Raw genomic sequence first — 24264 nt, 5'->3', positions numbered from 1 at the left:
TGAAGACTATAGCCTGCAGCATGGATTACACCTCAATATAAAGAAAACAAAAATCCTCACAACTGGACCAATAAACAGCATTATGATAAATGGAGAAAAGATTGAAGTTGTCAAGGATCTCATATTACTTGGCTCTACAATCAACACCAATGGAGGCAGCAGTCAAGGTATCAGATGATGTATAGCTTTAGGCAAATCTGCTGCAAAAGACCTCTTTCAAGTGCTGAAGAGCAAAGATATCTCCTTGAAGAGTAAGGTGTGCCTGACACAAGCCGTGGTATTTTCAATCGCCTCATACGCATGTGAGAACTGGGCAGTTAACAGGGAAGACTGAAGAAGATTCAGTGCTTTTGAGTTGTGGTGTTGGTGAAGAATGCTAAAAGTACCATGGACTGCTAAAAGAACTAACAAATCTGTCCTGGATAAAGTATAGCTGGAATGCTCCTTGAGAGCGAGAATGGCCAGACTTCGGCTGACCTACTTTGGTCATCTTGTCAAAGGGACTGTTTCCTGGAGAAGGATATCATGCTTGGTAAAGTGGAGCGTCGACAAAAAAGGGGAAGGCCCTCAACAAGACGGATTGACACAGCAGCTACAATGGGCTCAGGTATAGCAAGGATCATGGGGCTGGCACAGAACTGGGCAGTATTTTGTTCTGCTGTACATGGGTTGCTATGAGTCAGAGACAGCACCTAACAACAACCACCATTTCACTAAAGCACGAATGGGTCCAACGAGAATTTGATTGCTATCAATTTTAGGTGTTAGTGCACGGACTGCTTTCTGCTTCTCAGGGCATATTTCCATCTCTAAATGGAATCGCACAACCTCACCTGACTTTGGATTACTTTCCTCCCTCAATATGTAACTTTTTCCCCACTTTTACCCCTGAAAGCACTGCACAGTAACGATGTAGCGTTTAACATTTATGCCTTTGCATTACATCAGCATTTCCTGGAGGAGGAATGAGGCATGCAACTTCCCCCAGGCAGCTCCGATTTATGCCCTTCCTTTTGCTTAGTTCTTTAACTTGTGCTCTTTGGGGAACTGAAAAGAGATATAAATTGCTCACCTAAGGAAGGCATAATTTTCACCTTAACCCATCCCTACTCCTCCCTCCCTCCCTCTCTCTCTCACACACACACTTTTTAACGTCACCGCAACTCAAAATGATTTTTTCCCTCTATAACAGCCCCAAATTCCATAAACGCTATGTCAAAGCATGAACACATCTTAGCCAAGAAAGATACTTAAGGGGGGGGGGGGGGACTGAGAAAAAAAGACTGAAAATAAATGAAGCTATAACTCGGCACTTTTTCAAGATAAAGAGTGTAGAGTTTACTGCTATGGACGTTCAGGCATTTAATTCCTGTTTTACTAGTGTGACTAGAGTCTGGGAAGTAAGTCTGGATGCATAGAAGAGAACTGGCTGACCTTGGCTAATGTCAGCCTGGGTGAAACTTCGGATGGGGCCTTTAACGGAGATTTGCTCCAGGTTGTCGTGCTTAATCATCTGCAGGCGCCCCACACCAGGATCTTCCTTCATGATGTACATAACCTGATGGTTGTCTGAGTCAGTATCTTTTACTTTCAAGTGCTGGTCCGTGATGCGTGCTACAGACCCTAGGTGATAATGGAAGAAAGTATGTCATTCTCAATAATTTCCTTTGAATGAGATGTCAAACAATTTCAAGAGACTGAAGAGTAAACTATTACACATTCTCTGGGTCTAAATACCAGGCTGATGGTTCTTTTCAGTTTCTAGATGAATGAATTTTAATATCCCTAAATGAAAGAGTCCCACATTTCCAATTTGTTATTCTTCCCATTAGTTTAGATCTAAGCCCTTGTCCTCTTCTGATCAATCTTTACTCTTTCATTATTGTTTGTTATCACCTAGTTGATTCTGATGCATGGAGACCCCAGGTGTGCAGAATAGAACTGCACTCCATAGGATTTCTGGAAGCAGACTGTCAGGCCTTACTTCTGAGGAACGTCTAGTGGGCTAGTACCACCAATCCTGTAAGTTAGATCTCCAGCGCTTAATCATTTATGTCACCTACGGACTTCTCATTCTCTATCTAAGCTCCCTTTACTCTCATGACCTGTTAGTACTGTTGTAATAATTTCTAGATCTATGACGTAAATAACTCCTAGATCTATGATGAAACCATCTTCAACTTAAGTTATGTATTGTCTTGGGGATCACCAAATCATAAAAATATTTTGGCATAAACTCATAAACATATCTTGCCATCTTAGGCTGAAGAGTCAAAATTCGTGTTTCACAAGACAAAGGATACAGGAGATTGGAGCTGCTGGGCCGAACACTGCACAGGTATAGGGGATGGAGGCCTAACACTGGTTACTGGCAAACACCCCTTCCTGGAACCTTGGCCCTTGCTAGCCATTTTATCATATTTAAGAAGAATAAAATATAGGCAAGTAGATCTTAGTTATTCATGCTTGATCATCCTGGTATTTGGAGTGACAGTCCGTAATGGGCCTTGAGTGTCCTTGCACATTCTTGCTGGGTAAGGCCAAGAATGTAAGGTCCTGACTGCTTTTTACCTGGGAGCAAAGCAAGCATTTGTCAGCAAGCAACTTTGAGAGAGAGAGTCTTCCTCTAGGACAAAGATCAGGTTTGCTTACTCCTTGTTATAACATGGTAAGTTCTCCAAGCTCAGAGTTCCTCTTTATCACTGCCATGGGATTTGAAGGGCCTGGGGAATTGATGCCAACTTACTTGCTCATATTGTCTGCTGTGCTGTGAGTAACAAAGTGCTTTGTCTCTGATGGAAGAATCTCATGTCTTCTACCATCATCCATGAAATGGCAGTGAGCTAATTTAACAGTTTACAACTAAGTAGGGTAAAATCAAATCCTAGTCCTGGGACATTAGCAATTCTCAAATATATTTTTCACTACAAAATACGTGTGAGATTAAGAATAGACAAATGCCAAAACCTCATCAAAATGTAGACACTCTGTAGGTGAAAGGCTCACTCCCTAATTAAGAAACTAGCTCCTGAAAATTGAGTCTAAGACTGATGACTGTCATAGTAGTCACATGCTGACCTCCCCTCCATGACTTTTTTTATTTTTTTCTTTTCCACTATCTTGAAAATCCTGCTAGATTTCTTTTGTTGCTTATTGTCATGGGGTTGGTTGATAGGAATATTGCAAGAAAACTGAGCATAGGCACAGTTGGATAAATATTTTGAGGACCCTGGAATACTATAAGCTCATCTCAGTCTTTTCTCAAATTCACCAACAGGGGCATGTGTTCCAAAGAATTTCAGAAGTTCACATTTGTCACTCAAAATAACAGTTAACTTGAACCTAAATCTACACATGCTCTGAGCAGCTAGTGCAAGATTCACCCACAGAGGTAACAAGAATGAAAGCACTATATACCTACACAAACAGGAAATAAGGACAGAACAACAACTGCCGCCTTTTCCGTTCCCCTGGTACCTGCTGAGAGCTGTAGGCCTCGGTTTACAACCAACTGGAGGGTGTCACTTGTGGGCAGCTCTATGTAGATTTCCATTCTCCCTGTGATGATGTGCCTGCCATCAGTGAGGGAGAAGTGGAACTCATCTACTGCCTCACCACGGCCTCCTGGCTTGTACACAACCAGCTCATCCAGGACATCCTGGTAGGTGAAGGAGGAGCCCTGGGCTAAAACCCTACCACCCTCTAGAGGCTCAGAGGTGGTTTGCTTCCTGAGTAGATGACCTGAGGAAGGAAGTACAGAAAAACAAAGAAACAATGGTAGAATATATATGATGCCAAAAACGGTCTGATTTCACCCACTAGTGTGAGCTTAGGCAAAATGTCAAGTACTTCAGAGGCTCTTGATGACACAAACATAAATGACTAACATTTTATATATGAGTACAGGCTGCTGACCCTGTATTCTCTTCTACAAAAAAGAAGAAAAAGCTTCATTTTGTCTGGTTGAAAATCTCTTACGGAAACACAGATAGATGTAATATAGTGGCCAAGAAATCAAATCTCCTTTCATGAACTCATACTCACTTCATTGTCTAGATCTTATTTCTTATTTCTACAAAATGAAAATAGTACTTTTTGCTCACTGCCTTCCTTCTAGGGTAAATATGGTGGGGGATGGGAATGTATTTTAAATTCCTTTTAAACTTAGACTGAAAATAAATTTCTCTGAAATTCAGAAACATATTCAGAAAGCATCTTTAGATTGAAGCATATTTTTCTATTTTCACTGCAATAGGGTAGATACAGTGTTTCATTAAAAAAAAGTGAAAGTGAATGAAGGTAAGCTAAAATGTGATGACCCATTTCCTCTTCTATTAATCCTCCATCAATTGCAACAATTTTGTCTTTAAAAGATCAATGGGCATTACAACACACATATACTTTTGGAAGAAAAAAGTTCCAGAGCTTTAGCTAATCTCAGAGGATGACACTTAGAAAAGAATAGGTAGATGATCCCCACCCTAGTTTTTGGCCCTGGTTTAAATCAGGGAAAGCGCTTTCTTTGCAAAAAGAACACGCTCATAAAGTTGAGTAGCACGTCTCTAACCTGAAGCGAACACCTTTTGCAATTAATAAAAATGCTGCCCATATGGTTCTTTGTATGAGATAGACCCAGGATTACAAAGCCATGAGGTTTATCTATTCTAAGAAAACAGTATGCACACTCTATAACTTGTTTTGCTTCAGGTTACATAAGAAAAGAGCTGAAATTAAATTTCAGAGATCGCAATTACCCAGAATTCAGGTTTTTAAAGCAACTTGTGTCTACTGTGAACTCACAGAATATTAGCTAGTTATGGATCCAATTATATTTTGATGTAAAGAATGGGCTACACATGGGATAGGTGAAGGAAAAGTCAACTGAAATCTGTGTTTATTCTAATAACCATCAGACACCTTAATTAAGAAGATTTCATAGCAGGTCATGTCCTACCGTGGTCAGGCTTTTTTGTCAATACGAAAATTAAATCATTATCTGGAGTGTCCAGGTCTTGCAGGCTCAAAGAAGAATTGCTTATCACCACTCCTGAGATTAGCTGCACTCGGAGGGGCCACAAGGTCATCCTGGGAGGCTCATCGTTCTTCCTCTGATGAAAGCATAAAATGCCAGGTCACACAGATATTGTTTTAAGGAAAAAGACCATGCATATTCTCTAAAGACAGTGTCATCATTGCAGCAATTTTCAGAATTAAATTAGTATTTTATTTCAAATAGAAATTTTATTTTGGAATAATTTTAGATTTATTGAAAGATTGTGGAGGTAACACAGAGTTCTCTTCCACTCTTTACTCAGCTTCCTCTAATGCTAACATCTCACCTAACCATGGCACGCTCATAAAGACCAAGAAATTACTACTGGAACATTCCTACTAACTAAAGGACAGGATTTGAGCTTGTCTGATGTTTTCTCATGCTTAACCTGGAGTTTTGGGCTTGGAGAAAAGAACACCAGAGCAATGAAGTGCTTCTCATTTCATCCACCATGTCAGGGGGTAGGTGATGTCCAGTGAAATAGTTTTTAATGTGTGACCATCATTATTCGCCAATCAAAATGATTAAAGGAGATCAAGTTACACAAACAAAATGTCCCCTTGAAAAGAAGCTGATGGAAACTCTATATCTGTTATCTTCTATAGGTTCAGTGACTGAATTTTCCAAACGAAAATATGGACACATGTATATTTGGAGGACAAAAGGGCAATATTATTTGAAATCAGAACTGTCTTAGAAAATCCTAAGCATATCACAGTACCTGTAGAAGGAAACGATATTTAAAGTGTTGCTTTCCAAAACCATTTCCTTGTCCCTGTACCACCACCCTTCCACTATTTCCCCTTAAGAGTGCTGAAGGTATCATATGACTTCTTTTTCCAAGGCAGAGATACATCTCTCTGGTTTTATCTTTTATCTCTTTCTCAAGCAGTAGTTAAAATGTTTGGCTGCTAACTGAAATGTTGGTGGTTTGAACCCACAAGTCCTTCCATAGGAGAAAGACGTGGCAGTCTGCACCCCTAAAGAATAAAGTCTGGGAAATCCTACAGGGCATTACTAGGCTGTCCTATAGTGTTACTCAGAGTAGAATTAACCTGATGGCAGCAGGTATTTTGCTTTTTTCCTGGGATGGTATAGCAACCTATGTAGTTGCTCAAATGAGGATAAATACAGTATCAAAGAACATATTTCAATGACATCACAATACAATGAATAAATGCATTAAAATATAATAAAAAGAAACTAGATATATAGAATCACACACAATACTTTCACAGAAAAATGTTTTAATCTAAATATGTGACTGGCAAAGATTTTTTGGTCTGCTTCTCATAAAGTGTTTTTACAGAATGAACAAATTTTACTCTGAAATGAAAATTCTGATTTCTAAGACTGAATTTTCCCATAATGTAAGCTTAATTCCACAAGCTTCCTGAAGGTTGGGGTTATATTTTAAAAGTGAACTTTAAAATGGGGTCAAACCCAATCATTTTTTGCTTTTGAACCTATATAAAACTATCTAATAGTGTTATTTTACAGTTAAAGACCCAACTTCCAAAGTCTTTACCTCAATGGTGATATTGATGCTATGAATTTCAGAACGACTGGTTCCATCACTCACATAAAAACTGAAAATATCATGGGTTGGCTCAATGCTTTCATGAACACTCTGAAAGTAATAAATGTAGTTTTCCAGGACATCTTGAATAGGGAAAGATGCCTCCAAATCATTGGTAGCTCCAGGGCCAAAACGATCACCTGCATCAACATGAGAGAGCATTTACCTTAGTCCATCAGTTCTTGTGTACTAGGCTGAATCAGAAAACAAAATGCCATTATCAATAAAAGATGAAAATATAAGATAGGCGAGTGCCTTAAGTACAAGATGAGGCGTTGCAGGATATGTGATTGAATCCTAGTTTCCCTACTGACTATTTTTCCTCTATTAATGGATATGTTAGAAGCTCTGGTAGTGTAGTGCCTATGGCATTTGACTGCTAACCAGAAGGCTGGCAGTTCAAACTCACTAGCTACTCCTTGGAAGGAAGATTGGGCAATCTACTTCCATAGTGATATGGCCTCAGAAACCCAAAGAGGGGTCACTGTGAGGGCAATGAGTTTTGTTTCAAATGGATATATCTGCATACCATCTCCTCAGGAAATCAGATGAGATAATACATGTGAAAACACTTAGGATGCTACTATTTTACAAAGCATGGAATCAGTGGTTGTATTGCTAGGAATCTTTGAGGATAGAAGTCCTGGGGTGAATGAAAAAACAGTAGCTGAGGTTCTACCCTCAAGCTCCAGCCAGTTTTAAAATCAGTCTCTCAGGAATATCCTGAAAGAAGAACCCTCTTTCTCGGCCCAAGAAAAAGGTAACTGTTTATCATGTTTGGGACTCTGTGGATGGTGCACAGTTAACACACTCAGTGGCTAACTGAAAGGTTGGAGTTTCCAGTCCACCCAGGGGCACCTTGGAAGAAATGTCTAGCAATCTGTTGTTGTTGTTGTTGTTATGTGCCGTTGAGTTGGACCCGACACACAGCGACCCCTCCTTGGGTTTCCAAAGCGATATCACTATGGAAGTAGATTGCCCAACCTGGTGGGTTTGAACTTCCAGCTTTCTGATTAGCAGCCAAGTGCCTTAGGCACTATGCTACCAGAGCTCTTCCCCAAAAATCACTCATTAAAAACCCACTGGGGCACAGTTCTATTCTGATATACATGGAGTCACCATGAGTTGGGCTGACTTGATGGCAACTGTTACCTGTAATAGCATATTTAGCTAAGAAAAATCTCTTCAAGCACGTTTTCATTTTATTTTTCAGTCCCCTAAAGGAAATCTTGGCATGGGTGAGAACGCACCTCTTAGGATGGTACACTAGGGTTATGGTGTGAGAGGCTCAGTTACCATTGAGAACTCTGCAGAAAGTGCTGGCTCTAGTTTACTCTCTTCTCATCCCATCCCCAAACACTGCAAAAAGCCAAGGGGAAGAGTAAGTGATGTCTAAATGATGGATGACTTGTCTCTTACTTGATTCTAATCTCAGTCTCCTTAATTGATTGATTTTAAACTGTTACCACAATTTTCTTCTAGAAAAAGGAGGAAAAAAGAAGCCTTTGTGTCTTCAAACATTCACTGGAAATCCATCAAAAAAGAAAAGTATAGATGGCATATCTGAAAGCAACAGGGATTTTCCCATCTCTCTCTCATGGTCCTTTGCAAAGATCAAGTCATAAATTTAAAGACCATTAACTTCCTGTATTGTAGACAGTGCCACTGCCATTTTTTGTTGACATCCCAACAGAAAGTCTAGGAATGAAAACATTCCATCAAAAATTTCCTTTATGTTTTAACTAAAGACTCAAAACAAATATATTTTCTTCAATGACATAAATTTTCTTAAAATTTACCCCTCAGATTTATTATTATTGATTCCTCTTGTCACCAGAAGCAAAGAGAGGGCCTAGTGACCAGAGGCCCCAATGATCACTAGGCCACAGACACAGTTCAGGGTTTCCAGAAGGAGCTACATTAATTCCCTCAAATTTTTATTTTCTCCTTCCATTGATCAATCTAAGCATGGGAAATGTGGCTTCATTTTTATTTTGGACCCCCCCATAAACAAAAGAGCCTATGTAATGCAAATGATGCCTAAACACATATGCAATATAATAATGGTTATCATTGGAGAACATACTATTCAAAACAAGTATGATGTTGCTGTTGTTGTTGTTGTTATGTGCTGTCGAGTCAGACCTGACTCATAGCAACCCCTCCTTGGGTTTCCGAGGCAGTATCACTACGGAAGTAGATTTCCCCATCTTCCTTCTGAGGAGTGGCTGGTGGGTTTGTACCGCCAGCCTTCTGGTTAGCAGTCAAGTGCCTTAGCTACTATGCTACCAGAGCTCCATTAAGACATTAAGCATAAATTCTTTCAATTTTTAAAACAGTACCTTTTATTTAGGAGCTCTGGTAGCATAGTGCCTAAGGCACTTGACTGCTAACCAGAAGGCTAGCAGTTCAAACCCACCAGCCACTCCTTGGAAGGAAGTTTGGGCAATCTACTTCCGTAGTGATACCGCCTCAGAAACTCAAGGAGGGGTCGCTATGAGTCAGGTCTGACTTGACGGCACATAACAACAGCAGCAACCTTTTATTTCGATGTAAATCATTCTTATTAATGTGCTTCCCTGCCTTCTTAAACAAAATATAATATGTGTAAATCAAATAGCCCTTGATGCATCCAGGCTACCATTATGAACATCTATGATGATACTGCACTGGAATATAGTGATGTCCCAGAGGTAATCAGAGTGGGTCCCATTCTCTTTGTGCAGGTGAAAAAAGAATGCAGATTCCATGCTCTTAGATATCATACCTAATGATATAATCATTTTCTTTCTTCCTCTCTTGGTAAGAAATAAAAGCTGCTTCTTCTAATATGTTTTTAAAAAATATATTCTTCTGATTAGCTGCGTTCTGAATCTAAGTATCTAGTTTCATATACATAAAGCTGACTTGCTTCTGAATAGAAGCTGAAGGGCCTTTCCCATGAAGCAAAGGGTGAGATTCTTAGATAGACCTTGGACAATTATTTTAGCCCCTGAGAGCCTTTTTCTTCCTTCAGGTTCATATCAATGTTGTATCATCTGTGAGGTGATGAAAAATGCAAGTTCACAGGCTACACCTGACTTCCTGAAACAAGAATTCTGGGGATGGTATCCAGGGACCTGTATGCCAGCAAATATTGTAGGTAATTCTCATGTATGTAGAAAGTTTGAGAGCCATGTTCTAGAGAGGCTGAGACAGGTCAGAAATTTGACTTTTGGACCAGTGAGCCACTCCTTTATACACATTCAGGATTAATATAAAACTGTGTTAGAAATGCTTACTGAGAAACCACATGGAGGGAAGAGGAGCCAGGGACAAACATTCTTTCATGATTTCCCAACTTTGCCCACACTCTTCTCTGAGAGCAATGTCATTTCTCTTGTGCACACAGCAACTTCTCCTAACCCTCCAAGGTCCAGTTTAAATATCACTTCCCTGGGTAGTGCAACTGGTTAAGCACTTAACTATTAGTACCACTACTGGTAGTTCAAACCCACCAGAAGTACCTTGGGAGACAATCTTGGCAATCTGATTCTGAGAGGTCACAGCCTTGAAAACACTATAGTGTACAGTTCTACTCTAACACACATGGAGTCATGATAAGCTGGAATTGACTTGATGGCAACTAACAAAATAACAATCTTCAGACCCTCTTGACAGAGCGAGGAGGCAGCGGCAGGGATCCAGGTAAGGGGAGGGAACGCAGGCCACACTGCACAAGCAGCAAAACAGGAAAGTGGGGGAAAGGAGAGAAAAAGGCCAGAGGGAACAGGACACAGAAAGGAGGCAGCAGCAGGGATCCAGGTAACGGGAAGTTGGAGAGGTTTCCAATAGCTAAGGGAGACAAACTTTTCTGTTGGTTTGTCCTACTGTGGTGGCATGTTGCTGTGAGGCTTGAGGCTGTGCCACCGGTATTTCAAACCCAAAGGGGTGAACATGGTGCACAGGTTTCGGAGCAGCTTGCAGTCTGAGAAAGACTAGGAAGAAGGAGGGGACCATCCATTTCTCAAAGAATTGGCCAGGGAAAACCTTATGAATAGCAAAGAAACACTGTCCAATACCAAGCAGGAGGATAAACCACTTAGGTTGGAAGGCTCTCAAAATATGACTGGGAAAGAGCTGCATCATCAGAGTAAAACAAGCCTTACTGATACGGATAAGGTAAAGCTTTTGAGAACTCCATCTGCTTACGTGGCATGACTCAAACTGAGGAGAAACAGCTGCAAACATTCATTAATAATGGGAACATGGAATGTATGAGGTATGAATCTAGGAAAATTGGAAGTTGTCAAAAATGAAATGGAACAAATAAAGATTGATATACTAGGCATTAGTGAGCTGAAATGGACTGCTTTTGGCCATTTTTAATCACACAAGCATATGATCTACTATGCTGGGAATGACAATTTGAAGAGAAATGGTGTGGCATTCATCATCACAAAGGATGTTTCAAGATCTGTCCTGAAGTACAACACTGTCATTGATAGGATAATATCCATACGCCTACAAGGAAGACCAGTTAATATGCCTATTATTCAAGTTTAGCGGCAACCACCAAAGCCAAAGATGATGAAATTGAAGATTTTTATCAACTTCTGCAGTCTGAAATTGACTGAACACGCAATCAAGATTTGTTCATTATCACTGGTGACTGGAATGAAAAAGTTGGAAATGAAGAACCACCGGTAGTTGGAAAATTTGTCCTTGGTGACAGAAATAATGCTGGAAATTGCATGGTAGAATTTTGCAAGACCAATGACTTATTCACTGCAAATACCTTTTTTCAACAACACAAATGGCGGCTCTACAAGTGGACTTCACCAAATGGAACATGCAGGAATCAGATTGACTACATCTGTGGCAAGAGGTGATGGAAAAGCTCAATGTCTTTGGCCAAAACCAGGCCAGGAGTTGATTGTGGAACAGACGATCAACTGTTCATATTCAAGTTCAACTTGAAGTTAAAGACAATTAAAACAAGTCCACGAGAGCCAAAATATGATCGTGAGCCAAAATATGATTTAGATGGTCTCTAAATTCAGAACACTCTAAATTCAGAATTTAGAGACCATCTGAAGAACAGATTTGATGCACTGAACACCAATGACTGAAAACCAGAAGAATTGTGGGATGACATCAAGATCATCATTCAAGAAGAAAGCAAGAGGTCATTAAAAAGACAAGAAAGGAAGAGAAGACCAAGATGGATGACAGAAGAGACTCTGAAACTTGCCCTTGAGCAAAAAGTAAGTAAGCAAATGGAAGAAATGACAAGATAAAAGAGGTGAACAGAAGATTTCAAAGAGCAGCTTGAGAAAACAAAGCCAATTACTATAATGAAATGTGCAAAGACCTGGAGTTAGAAAACCAAAAGGGAAGAACATGCTCAGCATTTCTCAAGCTGAAAGAACTGAGGAGAAAACTTAAGCCTTGAGTTGCAATATTAAAGATTCTATGGGCAAAATACTGAATGATGCAGAAAACATCAAAAGAAGATGGAAGGAATATGCAGAGTCACTGTACCAAAAAGAACTGGTTGATCTTCATCCATTTCAGGAGGTGGCATACGATCAAGAACCAATGGTACTGCAGGAGGAAGTTGAAGTTGCAATCAAGGAAGTTGTGAAGAACAAGCCTCCAGAAATTGACAGAATACCCTTTGAGATATTTCAACAAATGGCTGTCCCATTGGAGGCACTCACTCGGTTATGCCAAGAGATTTGGAAGACAGCTACCTGGCCAAATGACTAGAAGAGATCCATATTTGTACCCATTCCAAAAAAGGTGATCCCACAGAATGTGGAAATTATAGAACAATATCATCAATATTGCATGCAAGTAAGATCTTACTGAAGATAATTTAAAAAACAGTTGCAGCAGTATATTTACAGAGAACTTCCAGAGGTGCAAGCTAGATTCAGAAGAGGATGTGGAACAAGGGATATCATAGCTGCTATCAGATGGATCTTGGCTAAAGGCAAAGAATACCAGAAAGATATTTCCTTGTGCTTTATTGACTATGCAAAGGCATTTGATTGTGTGGATCATAACAAATTGTGGATCACATTGAGAAGAATGGGAATTCTAGAACACTTAATTGTTCTCTTGAGGAACCTGTACATAGATCAGGAGGCTGTCATTTGAACAGAACAAAAGAACGCTGCATGGTTTAAAATCAAGAAGGGAGTGTGTCAGTTTGTATCCTTTCCCCACACTTATTCAATCTATATGCTGAGCAAATAATCTGAGAAGCTGGACTATATGAAGAAGAACGTGGCATCAAGACTGGAGGAAGAATCATTAACAACCTGTGATGTGCTGACAACACAACTTTGCTTGCTGAAAGTGAGGATGACTTGAGGTATTTACTGATGAAGATTGAAGAATAGAGTGTGCAGTATGGATTACATCTCAATATAAAGAAAACAAAAATCCTTACAACTGGACCTATAAGTAGCATCACAATAAATGGAGAAAAGATTGAAGTTTTCAAAGATTTCACATTGCTTGGTTGTACTGTCAACGCCAGTGGAAGCAGTAGTCAGGATATTAGACGACGTATAGCACTGGGCAAGTCAGCTGCAAAGGAACTCTTTCAAGTGCTGAGGAGCAAACATGTCTCCTTGAGGACTAAGGTGCACCTGACAGAAGCCATGATATTTTCAATTGCCTCATATGCATGTGAGAGCTGGACAATGAATAAGGAAGAGCAAAGAAGAGTCAATGCTTTGGAGTTGTGGTCCTGGCGAAGAATATTGAAAGTACCATGGACTGCTAAAAGAACTAACAGATCTGTCCTAGAGGAAGTGCACCTGAAATCCTCCTTGGAAGCAAGAATGGCCAGACTTCGTCTTACCTACTTTGGTCATGTTGTCAGAAGGGACCGTTCCCTGGAGAAGGATGTCATACTTGGTAAGGTGGAGGGTCGACGAAAGAGGGGAAGGCCTTCAATGAGATGGACTGACATGGTGGCTGCAATGATGGGCTCAAGTATAGCAAGGATCATGGAGCTGGTGCAGGATCCGGCGGTGTTTCGTTCTGCTGTGCACAGAGTTGCTATGAGTTGGAAATGACTTGACGGCACCTAACAACAACAGACCCTTTTTTTCTGAATCCAAGATAAAAGCAATTGTTTTATATTATGTACTATCTCAGGGCTTTGCTCTTTTCCCTGCCTTGGCATTTATCATTTATTGTAATTTATCAGTCTTCATAATAGCCTCCCATGAGGCAGGGTCTGTGTTTTGCTAATCTTTACATCCATAGCATTTAGCACAAATGTTTGTTGGAGAAAACCTAATCCAGCCATACAGAAATATGAGTACATATAATGAAAGGCAGGATGGGGAATAGACCCATGACTTTCTGTAGGAAAACATGAGCACTGCTAAATGAGTTTCTGGGAACTAGTCTTACATCCCATGCATTGTATTGGCCACAGACACCTGTAGTCAATGCCCTCTCTGTGGGAGCTGTTAGCTGCCCACCAATTAGAGCTAAGCACTGGATCTCACTGCCAAGTCAGCGGCGTAGCAAGCTGCCATGAGTTGTCTGAACTGTCAGTCACAGAGGATCTCAGGGGGCCTGTAGACTATACACACCTTCTTGCCTTTTCTTCTCTGTGATAACCAGCAAGTGGGCCCTAGACAGATGGTAGAGGGGGAGGGATGTTGAGGAGGGTGTCATAGATAGATAAGCATGTATTTCAATGCATGTCATATTCTTAGAAGAAACTAAGATATAAGCTACGGTTCAGCAAAGCCACAGAAGCTCACAGTAAAAGGACAGGAATTTTTATTTCCTTGACACTCAATTCTGAGTGTAATACACAAACTCTGCCGCTCTGAATCCCCTTACCCTGGCTTTATTCTATTCTATATACTTATTCACCTTCTAATATACAATTTTCTCATTTACTAGGTTTCCTTAACTGTTTCCCTCCATGAGGATCTAAGGTACCATGAGGGTGGGGATTTTTGTCTGTTTTTTTCATGGATGGTGAACAGTGCTATAGTGCTTTAAAATGTGCCCATGATAGACAAAAATTCTCAGTAAATTTTAGAATGAATGAATGAAACCTTCCTTCTTTCCTTCTATTTCTTTGAAATGGTTCTGCTCTTCTTTAATTCTCCACTCCAGGCTTAACTGGACCCTATGTCTCCCTCTACTCTCCCTTCTTTGCAGGTCCTGAATAATTGCACAGCAGAGCTACTACGGATACCTGTTCCTGTGTTCTCAATGCAGCCGTATTTGGGCAGAGCACTTAGTTTAATGATGGCATCTCCCTGGAGGTTGTCATGATCCTCAGCAGCAAAGAAATGGTGAAATGAGAGTGGTGCTCTCCCTCCCTCATCAACCTAAGAAAGAAAAGAATACAGAGTCCTTAGGTGATTGCACATAATGGCAATAAAAAAGAACGGCATTGAAAAGTGCTGCCTGCGGTGACCTTCCCGTACCATTTTCACTTCTTTGAAGATACAGATCCTCTATAGATGATATGAGGAATGTGTGTGCTGCTGAAGCCAGGCAATCTTTCAGTGTATCTCAAAGCTACTTAGACAAGATGACTTCAATGTATCCCTTCAAAATCGTGCTTCATTAAATGATGGATCTGGTTATAAAGAAGCTCCAGCCCATTCTAATCTCCTACCTTGGCACAGCTGCATGACAGGATGGCTGTCTTCCTTCTGTTTCAACATCCAAAAGCCAACAACTAGAGAATGATTGATCTAATCTTCCCTTGGATACTGAGAGGGTGACTCTGTTCTATAGGCATTCCCGCCTAGAATAAAAGACCCCTGTATTCCCTTATGGTATCTATATTTATAGATGTGCCAGGAAGAAAGGGTTCACCATACCTGAAAGTTAGTATTTAACTTAATGTCAAGAGGGAAAATAAATCAGTAAAATAAAAGCAGTTGCTGAAATGAACTCTTTTTCATTTAGGGCCCTGTTTTGTATCCTAACTCTGTAACTTCTGCCTGGTGTTTTTTATTAGCCTGCTAGAAATGACTAAGCCATTTGTCTGAATGACTCCTAGGCTAGCTGCACAAAGTAGAAGGTCATGCTGATTCTGAGAATCGGGAAGGTCCAAGTGTGTTCCCCAAGGTGTGGAATGGAAAATAGGAGGAACATAGAAACCATTTAGAAACAACTCAAAGTCTTACAAATTTTTAGCTGTTGGATAAAGCCAATAACATTCCTGTGTTTTTGGCACTGCGCTACTTAGAACGGGAAGAGGAAAGGGAATTAACTTTTGTTGACTTTCTATCATGTGTCAAATATGGTGCTAGTGATTTCCTGGGCTAGGTGTTCATCAGACCAACCCCTCTATGTATTAGGAAGAATAATATTTTAAAGATAAGGAAACTGATGTTAAGAAAGACTAAGTAATTTTTCCAAGGTTGCTTAGTTATTGAGTAATAGAACCTGGACTTGAATTCAAGTATGAATAACTTCAACAACCAGCATACAAATACAGCATCCCAAGAAACTATCAGTATTATTTACAATGATATAGTGACTTGATTTAAGGAGTAACTCAGGTGCACTGTCTTTATTCTTCATGTTCTTAGTTGTCAACATTCGATTGTGCACTCCTCAAGGATACATTGCATTTCTGATTTTATTTCTTATGCTAACATCTAGCATAATGTCCAGCACATAAACATTTGTTGAATAATGTGGATATAATGATTTGATCTTCTGTATATAATTACTTTATACTTTAAGAAAACTCATTGTTGAAAGTCATGCACATCTTGCTATCATTGTGGAGGTAATTTGGGGGAAGAACATGGCAGCCAATTTAGTCAGAAGATCCTATATTTATATCGCCAAAAATTCCAGTGAATTATAGCACTCACTACTTATTGATCTGATAATCATTTACCGTGATAAGGTCAGCAAAAGCAATGACTGGAGGTGGACTCTCAACAGGAGTGATAATGATGGTAAACATCTGATTATCCAGATGGTTGTGGTCCATGTCAGAGACAGAGAAATGGAAGCTATCTGTAACCAGATGACCATTCGGCTCAAACATAGCTGAGTACCTACAAAGGCCAAAGGAAGAATAAAACCAATGAAGCACTCTGATAAGCCAGGTAAGGTAATGGCATCTTTTTTTTTTTTTTTTTTAATGGAGCCAGAAGCATTATGTTCTTTCAAGGGAGCTACAACCAGTTCTATAAATATTTATAAACAATTTTTTAAAAATTCTGTTATATAATTGTTGTTGGCTGCTGTCAAGTCAGCCCCTGGCTCTTGGAAAATCCAGCATAAGGTTCATTGGCCAGGAATTGAACCTGGGTCTTTTGCATGGAATGCATGAGTGCTATCTTGAACCACTACTGCCCTCAATGTTCAAAAATACAAACTGGTTATATACCTAATCTTGTTGTTGTTGATGTCATCCATGGTGAAATTGGAAATCTCTGAGAGTTCTTCCACTTCAGGTCCTGAGGTTTTCAAGAGAGCACCATACATGGGCAGAGAAGTTAACCGAATCCTTATCTCTGGGTCAGGGGAAGAATCATCCTAATCAGGCAAATATGAGGCAAGACATGAATGCACTTTTGCAGGAATAAATACTTTCAATAGTTAAATAGATCACGTGTTTCTTCTCTGCTAACTGGAAGGGTCTCTTTCCCTTTAATGCAAAACAACACCATTCCACACTGCATGAAAATCTCAATATTTATTCCTTCTAAAGTGTGTCTTTGATAGTCTCTTCTTCCAAGAGTAATTCAGGATAACAGAGGGCAAATGCACTTTAGCTAGGGGGCAAAGAACAAAGAGATACCCTATCATTACTGTAAGAGCCACAGATAGTTTTGTTTTTATTGCAGCTATCTAGTGAAGAATTAAACATGGTCAGAGATACAAGTCATCTGTCTATAAACACAGATGTAGGCTTCTCCTAGAGTTAAGGATAATTCACTTTTTGGATACAGATAAAATTCCATTGTAATATATAATGGGAGCTCTGGTGACATAGTGCCTAAGGCATCTGACTGCTAACCAGAAGGCTGGTGGTTCAAATCCACCAGCCACTCCTTGGAAGGAACATTGGACAATCTAATTCCGTAGTGATACTGCCTCGGAAACCCACGAAGGGGTCGCTATGAATCAGTTCCGACTTGACAGCAGTGAGTAATGATTTAAAAAGTGAAAATAGAAAGAACAAGAGTATTTAGCTTAGCCAATGACTCACTTTGAGTAATACATAGCATGATAAAATTTTGGCTTAACAAAAAAATTTAGGATCTTTATGGATTCATTCTATCAGGACTATACCTTTGGATGCTTAACAAAGACCATTTCCCTTTCCTTGCATATTGTTTATTGGGAAATAAAAATTGGCTTTCTGTATTTGTGTATGGAAAATAATTGAATGTCTTAATGAACAATTTCCTCCTTCTTCAGGGATATTTTTTGGAATATCTAGGAGGCAGCTTTGGTGGCATAGTGCCTAAGGCAGTTAACTGCTAACCAGAAGGCTGGCAGTTCAAACCCACCAGCCACTCCTCGGAAGGCAGGTTGTACAATCTACTTCTGTAGTGATACCGCCTTGGAAACCCAAGGAGGGGTCACTATGAATTGGATCTGACTTGACAGCAGTGAGTTTGGTTTTGGGTTTTTATTCTAGGAGGCAGACAACATCTTCTTAGAAAAATTCTGAGTCATTTATCTTATAGAACATTCAACTGTGAAAATGGGGATATTCTCCACTTTCCCATGGCAACAATGAAAAGGTTGCACAATTACACTTTCGAATTCAAATTTTCATGACTGTATTCTCCAGGTGGTTGATATACAAATCAGGAATGTGAGCATGGGATACTTGATGGTCTGGGGACAGTAAGCTCCAGTCAGTTCTTATTTATATTCCCAGGGGCCTTTTGAGTTACTAGTTCAGAGCCTTTAAAGTAAGATCACGGAATTTTCCTTATTTCCTCAGATCACTTGGCACTAGCAAGGAAGGGAACTCAAATTCATTGAAGCTGCTAAACTTCAGAAAGTATCTCCTAAATTTATACTCTTTAAAAGTGTTCTATTTCTCCACATGGATTGTCAAATATAACAGACTACTTCCTAATATTGCTGTGAATACCTTCTGACAGAGAATTATTAAAAAAAGCTACAAGTTCTAAAGTATTGTCTTTTGGGATAGTGATAAACCACAAGGACAGAACTTCTGGCTCTTGATTAGAATGAATAGCTTCTAATTTCCATGGTGGAAAATTTGGCAAAGAAACACTTATTTCATGAAAGTCATTACTTAGTTACAAATCTCAAAGGGCTGACAAGTTTAAAAAAAGTGGGCAACCAGCTAATTTTTTTTCTTCTGAAAACACTGTGTCATAATTTTTATTTTGGTGTATATAGCAATGCACAAATTTGTAGACCATGGTCTCATGGTATGTTCCTGCTGAAAAAGCTTCTTTCCTTCATTCATTTTCTTTTTATTCCTTATACAGCCACAGATTCACCATTCAAGACAAGAACTGAAACTTAAATAACACTTAACTATGTACTTCTCCTTCATCCTATCTCTGGGACTCTCATCACCCTGAATCGTTTTTCATTCCCTTGAAGTCTTAATATAGTTTGATATATTACTAAAAATGTTATTAAATTTTAGTTTTTTTTAACTTACAAAGCTACTCTTGCAAGATTTTTTTTTAACTCAATAATACATGGTTAACATTCATCTATATTGTTGCCTATAGCTACAGTTCATTTGTTATATATTAACAAATACATAATATATTCTATAAGGAGCTCTGGTGGCACAGTGGATAAGACATTTGGCTGATAACCAGAAGTCAGCAGTTCAAACCCACCAGCCGCTCTGTGCAAGGACGATGAGTCAATCTACTTCCATAAAGATGTACAGCCTTAGAAACCCAATGGGGGTCACTATGAGTTAGAATTGACTCAATGGCGGTGGGGATATATATTCTAGAGGAATACTACAAGTTATCTATTTGTTCTGCTGATGTTAGATTGTTATAATATTTAACATTCCTATGAATCTTCTGGGAGCTCTGGTAGCATAGTGGCTAAGACACTTGCCTGCTCACCAGAAGGCTGGCGGTTCAAACCTACCAGCCACTCCTCGGAAGGAAGGTTGGGCAATCCTACTTCCGTAGTGATACTGCCTCGGAAACCCAAGGAGCGGTCGCTATGAGTCAGGGCTGACTCGACGGCACATAACAACAACCCCAACAACAACAACAATAATGAATCTTCTTGTACATGTCTTTTAGCGTATATCTGAAAATATCTCTGGGGTATAAATCTAGGAGAGGAATAGTTAGGTCACATGGAACAGGAAGGTTTATCACCAGAAGATAATGCCAAATTCCTTCTCAATTTATACCACGCCACCAATGTAAAGAGCCTCAGATAGATAGATGCATACTTGGTGGTGTTAGACTTCTGACAATTGAATGGGTATAAAATGGGATATAGTCTTAATTTGTAGTTGGTTGCTAACCTAAAGGTTGGTAGTTTGAATCCACCGAGTGGCTCTTCAGAAGAAAGCCCTGGTGAACTGCTTCTGTAAAGACTGCAGTCAAGGAAACCCCATGGAGCTCCTCTACTCTGTGGCACACTGGGTCACCCTGAATCAGAATCAACTCAGTAGCAGTCTTCTACAAAACATCCCTGTGTGTCTAGTTCATCTGTGTGTCTAGTTCATGCTGCTATTGGATTTTCTTTTTCTTCTTGATCTTCAGGAATTCTTTATATATTTCTTGACTGTTTTGTAATATATATTGCAAATACATATTTTTTTCACTTTTGTAACTTGTCTGTTTTCTAGCTTTATAATGTTTTGATTAACATTCTTACTTTTAATATAGTCAAATTTTACAATTTTTCTCTTATAATTAGCACTTTTTTCCCCAGCTTTAAGAAATTCTTCTCTTTCCAATATAAAAATACTTACATATGTTCTACAGAGATTTGTAAAATTTTACTTATGATTTAAGAATTAACCTGTCTGGAGTTAATTTCTGTGTATGGTATAAGTTTTTTTTCTTCTTTCATATGAATAATCATTTTGTGCAGATCCATTTAAAAAAATAATTTCCTGTTACCACAGATGTACTATTTCTGTCTTATAACAGAGATCCATGTGTGGGTCTGTTTCTGGACTCTATTATGTTAGATAATCTATTTCTGGACTACACTATTTACACTAAACCAAACCAAATGCACTGCCCTTGAGTCGGATCCGACTCATAGCGACCCCTCCTTGGGTTTCCAAGGGGGTATCACTATGGAAGTAGGTTGCCCAACCTTCCTTCCAAGCAGTGGCTGGTGGGTTTCAACTACCGGCCTTTTGGTTAGCAGTCAAATGCCTTAGGCACTACACCACCAGAACTCCCCTATTTTCATTAGTATATTAAAAAAAAAAAAAAAAAAAAAAAACTCCCTGCCATCAAGTTGGCTCCGACTCATAGTGAGCAACCCCTCCTTGGGTTTCCAAGGCAGTATCACTACAGAAGTAGATTGTCCAAACTTTCTCCTGAGGAGTGGCTGGTGAGTTTGAACCACCAGCCTTCTGGTCAGTAGTCAAATGCCTTAGAAAATAATCATTTTGTGCAGATCCATTTAAAAAAATAATTCACTGTTACCACAGATGCATTATTTCTGTTTCATATCAGAGATCCATGTGTGGGTCTGTTTCTGGACTGTATTATATTGGACAATTTATTTCTAGAGTACACTATTTTCATTAGTATAAACCAAACCAAACCAAACTCACTGCTGTCGAGTCAATTTGACTCATAGTGACCCCTCTTTGGGTTTCTGTGGCAGTATCTCTATGTAAGTAGATTGCCCAATCTTCTTTCTGAGTGAGAAGTGGCTGGTGGGTCTGAACTGCCAGACTTCTGGTTAGTAGTCAAATGCCTTAGGCACTACACCATCCTGATGTCTGGTAGAGCAAGTCCTCTTGTTCTCTTACCATTTTTCTTCAGAATTTGGCCCTTTGTTCTTCCATATATATATTTATAGTTCATCTTATCATGTTCCTAAAAATCTAATTGGGCTACTGATTGGAACTAAATTGAATTGAAAGACTGCTTTGGGGAAAAATTTATATATATATATATATATGTATATATATATATAGTCTTCCTATTCATGAATATGATATATTTCATCATACTTAGCACTTTTTTCATGTATGTCAATTAAATATTATCATTTTCTCTACAGAACTATTGCCTATGTTAGATTTAGTATAAAACTAAAACCAAACCTGTTGTCATCAAATCCATTCTGATTGATGATGACCCCAGGTAGTACAGAATTGGTCCATGGGGTTTTCTTGACTGCAACCTTTATGGGAGTAGATCATTAGCCCTTTCTTCTGTGTCACTACTGGGTGGGTTTGAACCATCAACCTTTAGGTTAGTAATAAAAAGCCAACTATTTGTACCACATAGGAACCTGCAGATTGTCTTTAAATTATATGGCTTTCTTAATGCTATTATAAATGAAATCTCTTTACATATTTTAGTTGCATTTGTCTTTGTGATATATAGCAATGCTATTGTCATTTGTTGATCTTATATCGAGCTCCTTGTTAAGTTCCCCTTTTATTTCTAATACTTAAGAGAGTCTTTTGAATATTCTCTATAGGCAATCATATCATCAATTTTCCCTGTAAGTTACACTTCTTTTATTAGATTTATTCCTAGATATGTGATAGGTGATGTTGTTATAAATGGTATTATCTTTTTAATTATTATATATTTTGGCTGGTGTATAGAAATTAAGTTAACTTTTTATGATTATTTTTGTATCATCTTTCCCATATTATGTGAGGAGCCCTGGTAGCACAGGAGAAATTTAAGGCTTAGTGAGTTTAAGTTACTTGCCAAGTGTCAGTATGTTAGTAAATGTAACCTTGGATTAAAACTCATCTATTTTAACTCCAGAACCTAAAGTATTCCTCTACTACTTGTTTTCTTGCAGTGAGTAACAGTGTATATGAAACGACCAGTAAGAAAAAAATCACACAGAATCCGATTTTTGACTTTTGTCTCTCCTAATATCATGTTCCTCATTAGTTAATGATGCACTAATTAAAAGTAGACTTACCTGTGCCTATCTCTTCATAGTCTTCTTCATTTATGCATAGGATTTTTAGATAGCTTTTCCAATCTTTCTGGATATTTGCTGCAAACTCACTAACTATGCATATCTGAAAAAATTTTCCCATGGCACAAAGTAAAATATTCTTTTACCTCCCTCAGAGAAAGACAGCTTTCAGAGAAAGATAGCATATAACTCAGTTAAGCCTTTAAAATGTACGCTATGCTTTCAGCAGGCTAGAATAGTTCTTTTGGAGTTTTTCTGCTCTGGTGGGCAAATTCACATTCAATCAATTTCTGAAAATACATGTTCAGTTGCCAAAGGGCTTGCATTTTGATATGCAGCTTATAATATGCAGTTAATGGGCAGGAACTCCTCCTGGAGTGCTATTTTGGCCTGTCAAACATTTTTCAAGCCTTAGTGATCTATTGATTAAATCTGTATTCATATACTTTTATGAATTAATGAGGTTCATAAGATTCAAAAGGCCATAACCTATGGTAAAAATCACCTATTAAAAAAAAAATTCAAAGCTGCTCTAGAACTTTATTATACCTATGATAAAAATGCAATCTCCTGTTAATTTAAGAAGAGACAATTTGAGGGGAAAAATCTGTGCAAAAGCAATTGTTCCCAGGCCAATGCTTTATCTTACAAGCTACTATTCAGGACTAGATTTTATAGCTAGACTCATTAGCCCTGAAAACTGATTCTTACTATAGAGTGTTTTGTTTTGTTTTTAAAGCCAGATAATTACTTGGAATTTTAAGATTAGTAAGGATGATTAGCTATTTTAATACTGAGAATGATGAGCATTCAGATAATCATTGTTCTTTTCAAGGCACTGTCAAAACGACTCATCATTGTGTTTACATGGAATATATGTCTGTTTACAATTACATAATTGCAAAATAAAATTAATTACCCTTATTATCCTAATCTTTAGAGTGAGAGTCAAATAAAGGAGATACATTTAATAACTGAGGATCACTTTCAAGTTAGTGACCAAACTGTGGAAAAACCCAGAGTCCCTGATCTTACCTTTATTCTCTAACTACAATGTTTCTCTTGTGGTATGGGATGGAGTGTGAATCAGTCATCTTACCTAAGAAAGCTGGCAGAGAGGTACTGTCAAAGCATACTGTGCCTGTATTCTGTTGAGAGTTACACTTGAGACAGAAATTGATAACAACTGGGCTTTCTCTTAGTGAGCCATGAGACACCATTACCTGTTAGTTATTTATGAGGAAATTTCTTCTAAATTACTCTTTTCTTAATGTTTCCTTTAGAAATATTAGAGATGGAGCTTAAGAAACAGAGACTTAGGCTTTTCTGGCATTGCCACTCTTTCCTGTTGACAATCACCCATCCCTACATATACTCATATGTTTTCATTTAAGTTTTGCTCATTGTTTGCCTGCCTGTAAGACACTAGGAACAGCCTGAATAAACAGTGTAACTCTGCCTAGGAATAGAACTGTAGGGAATTTAGGTTATTTATATAGTTTTTAGGGAG

General features: G+C 38.8%; 1 protein-coding gene across 1 annotated transcript in view; it reads right to left on the bottom strand.

Moving 5' to 3' along the window:
* The window catches only part of FRAS1 (Fraser extracellular matrix complex subunit 1), a 541721-nt gene that overhangs the window by 239798 nt on the left and 277659 nt on the right, over positions 1-24264 (bottom strand). The window contains exons 38-44 of the mRNA XM_007950381.1: positions 17023-17171; positions 16525-16687; positions 14854-14989; positions 6582-6772; positions 4955-5108; positions 3478-3741; positions 1435-1623 (exon numbers count right to left, since the gene is read on the bottom strand). Coding sequence (XP_007948572.1) covers positions 1435-1623; positions 3478-3741; positions 4955-5108; positions 6582-6772; positions 14854-14989; positions 16525-16687; positions 17023-17171 — 1246 coding nt within the window. The remainder of the gene's footprint in view (positions 1-1434; positions 1624-3477; positions 3742-4954; positions 5109-6581; positions 6773-14853; positions 14990-16524; positions 16688-17022; positions 17172-24264) is intronic.

Source organism: Orycteropus afer, unplaced genomic scaffold, assembly GCF_000298275.1.
Source record: "Orycteropus afer afer isolate SDZICR_OR568_19922 unplaced genomic scaffold, OryAfe1.0 scaffold00270, whole genome shotgun sequence".
NCBI classification, from domain to species: domain Eukaryota; kingdom Metazoa; phylum Chordata; class Mammalia; order Tubulidentata; family Orycteropodidae; genus Orycteropus; species Orycteropus afer.
Note: the sequence above shows the minus strand (reverse complement) of the source record. Positions and strands in the feature narration are given on the sequence as shown.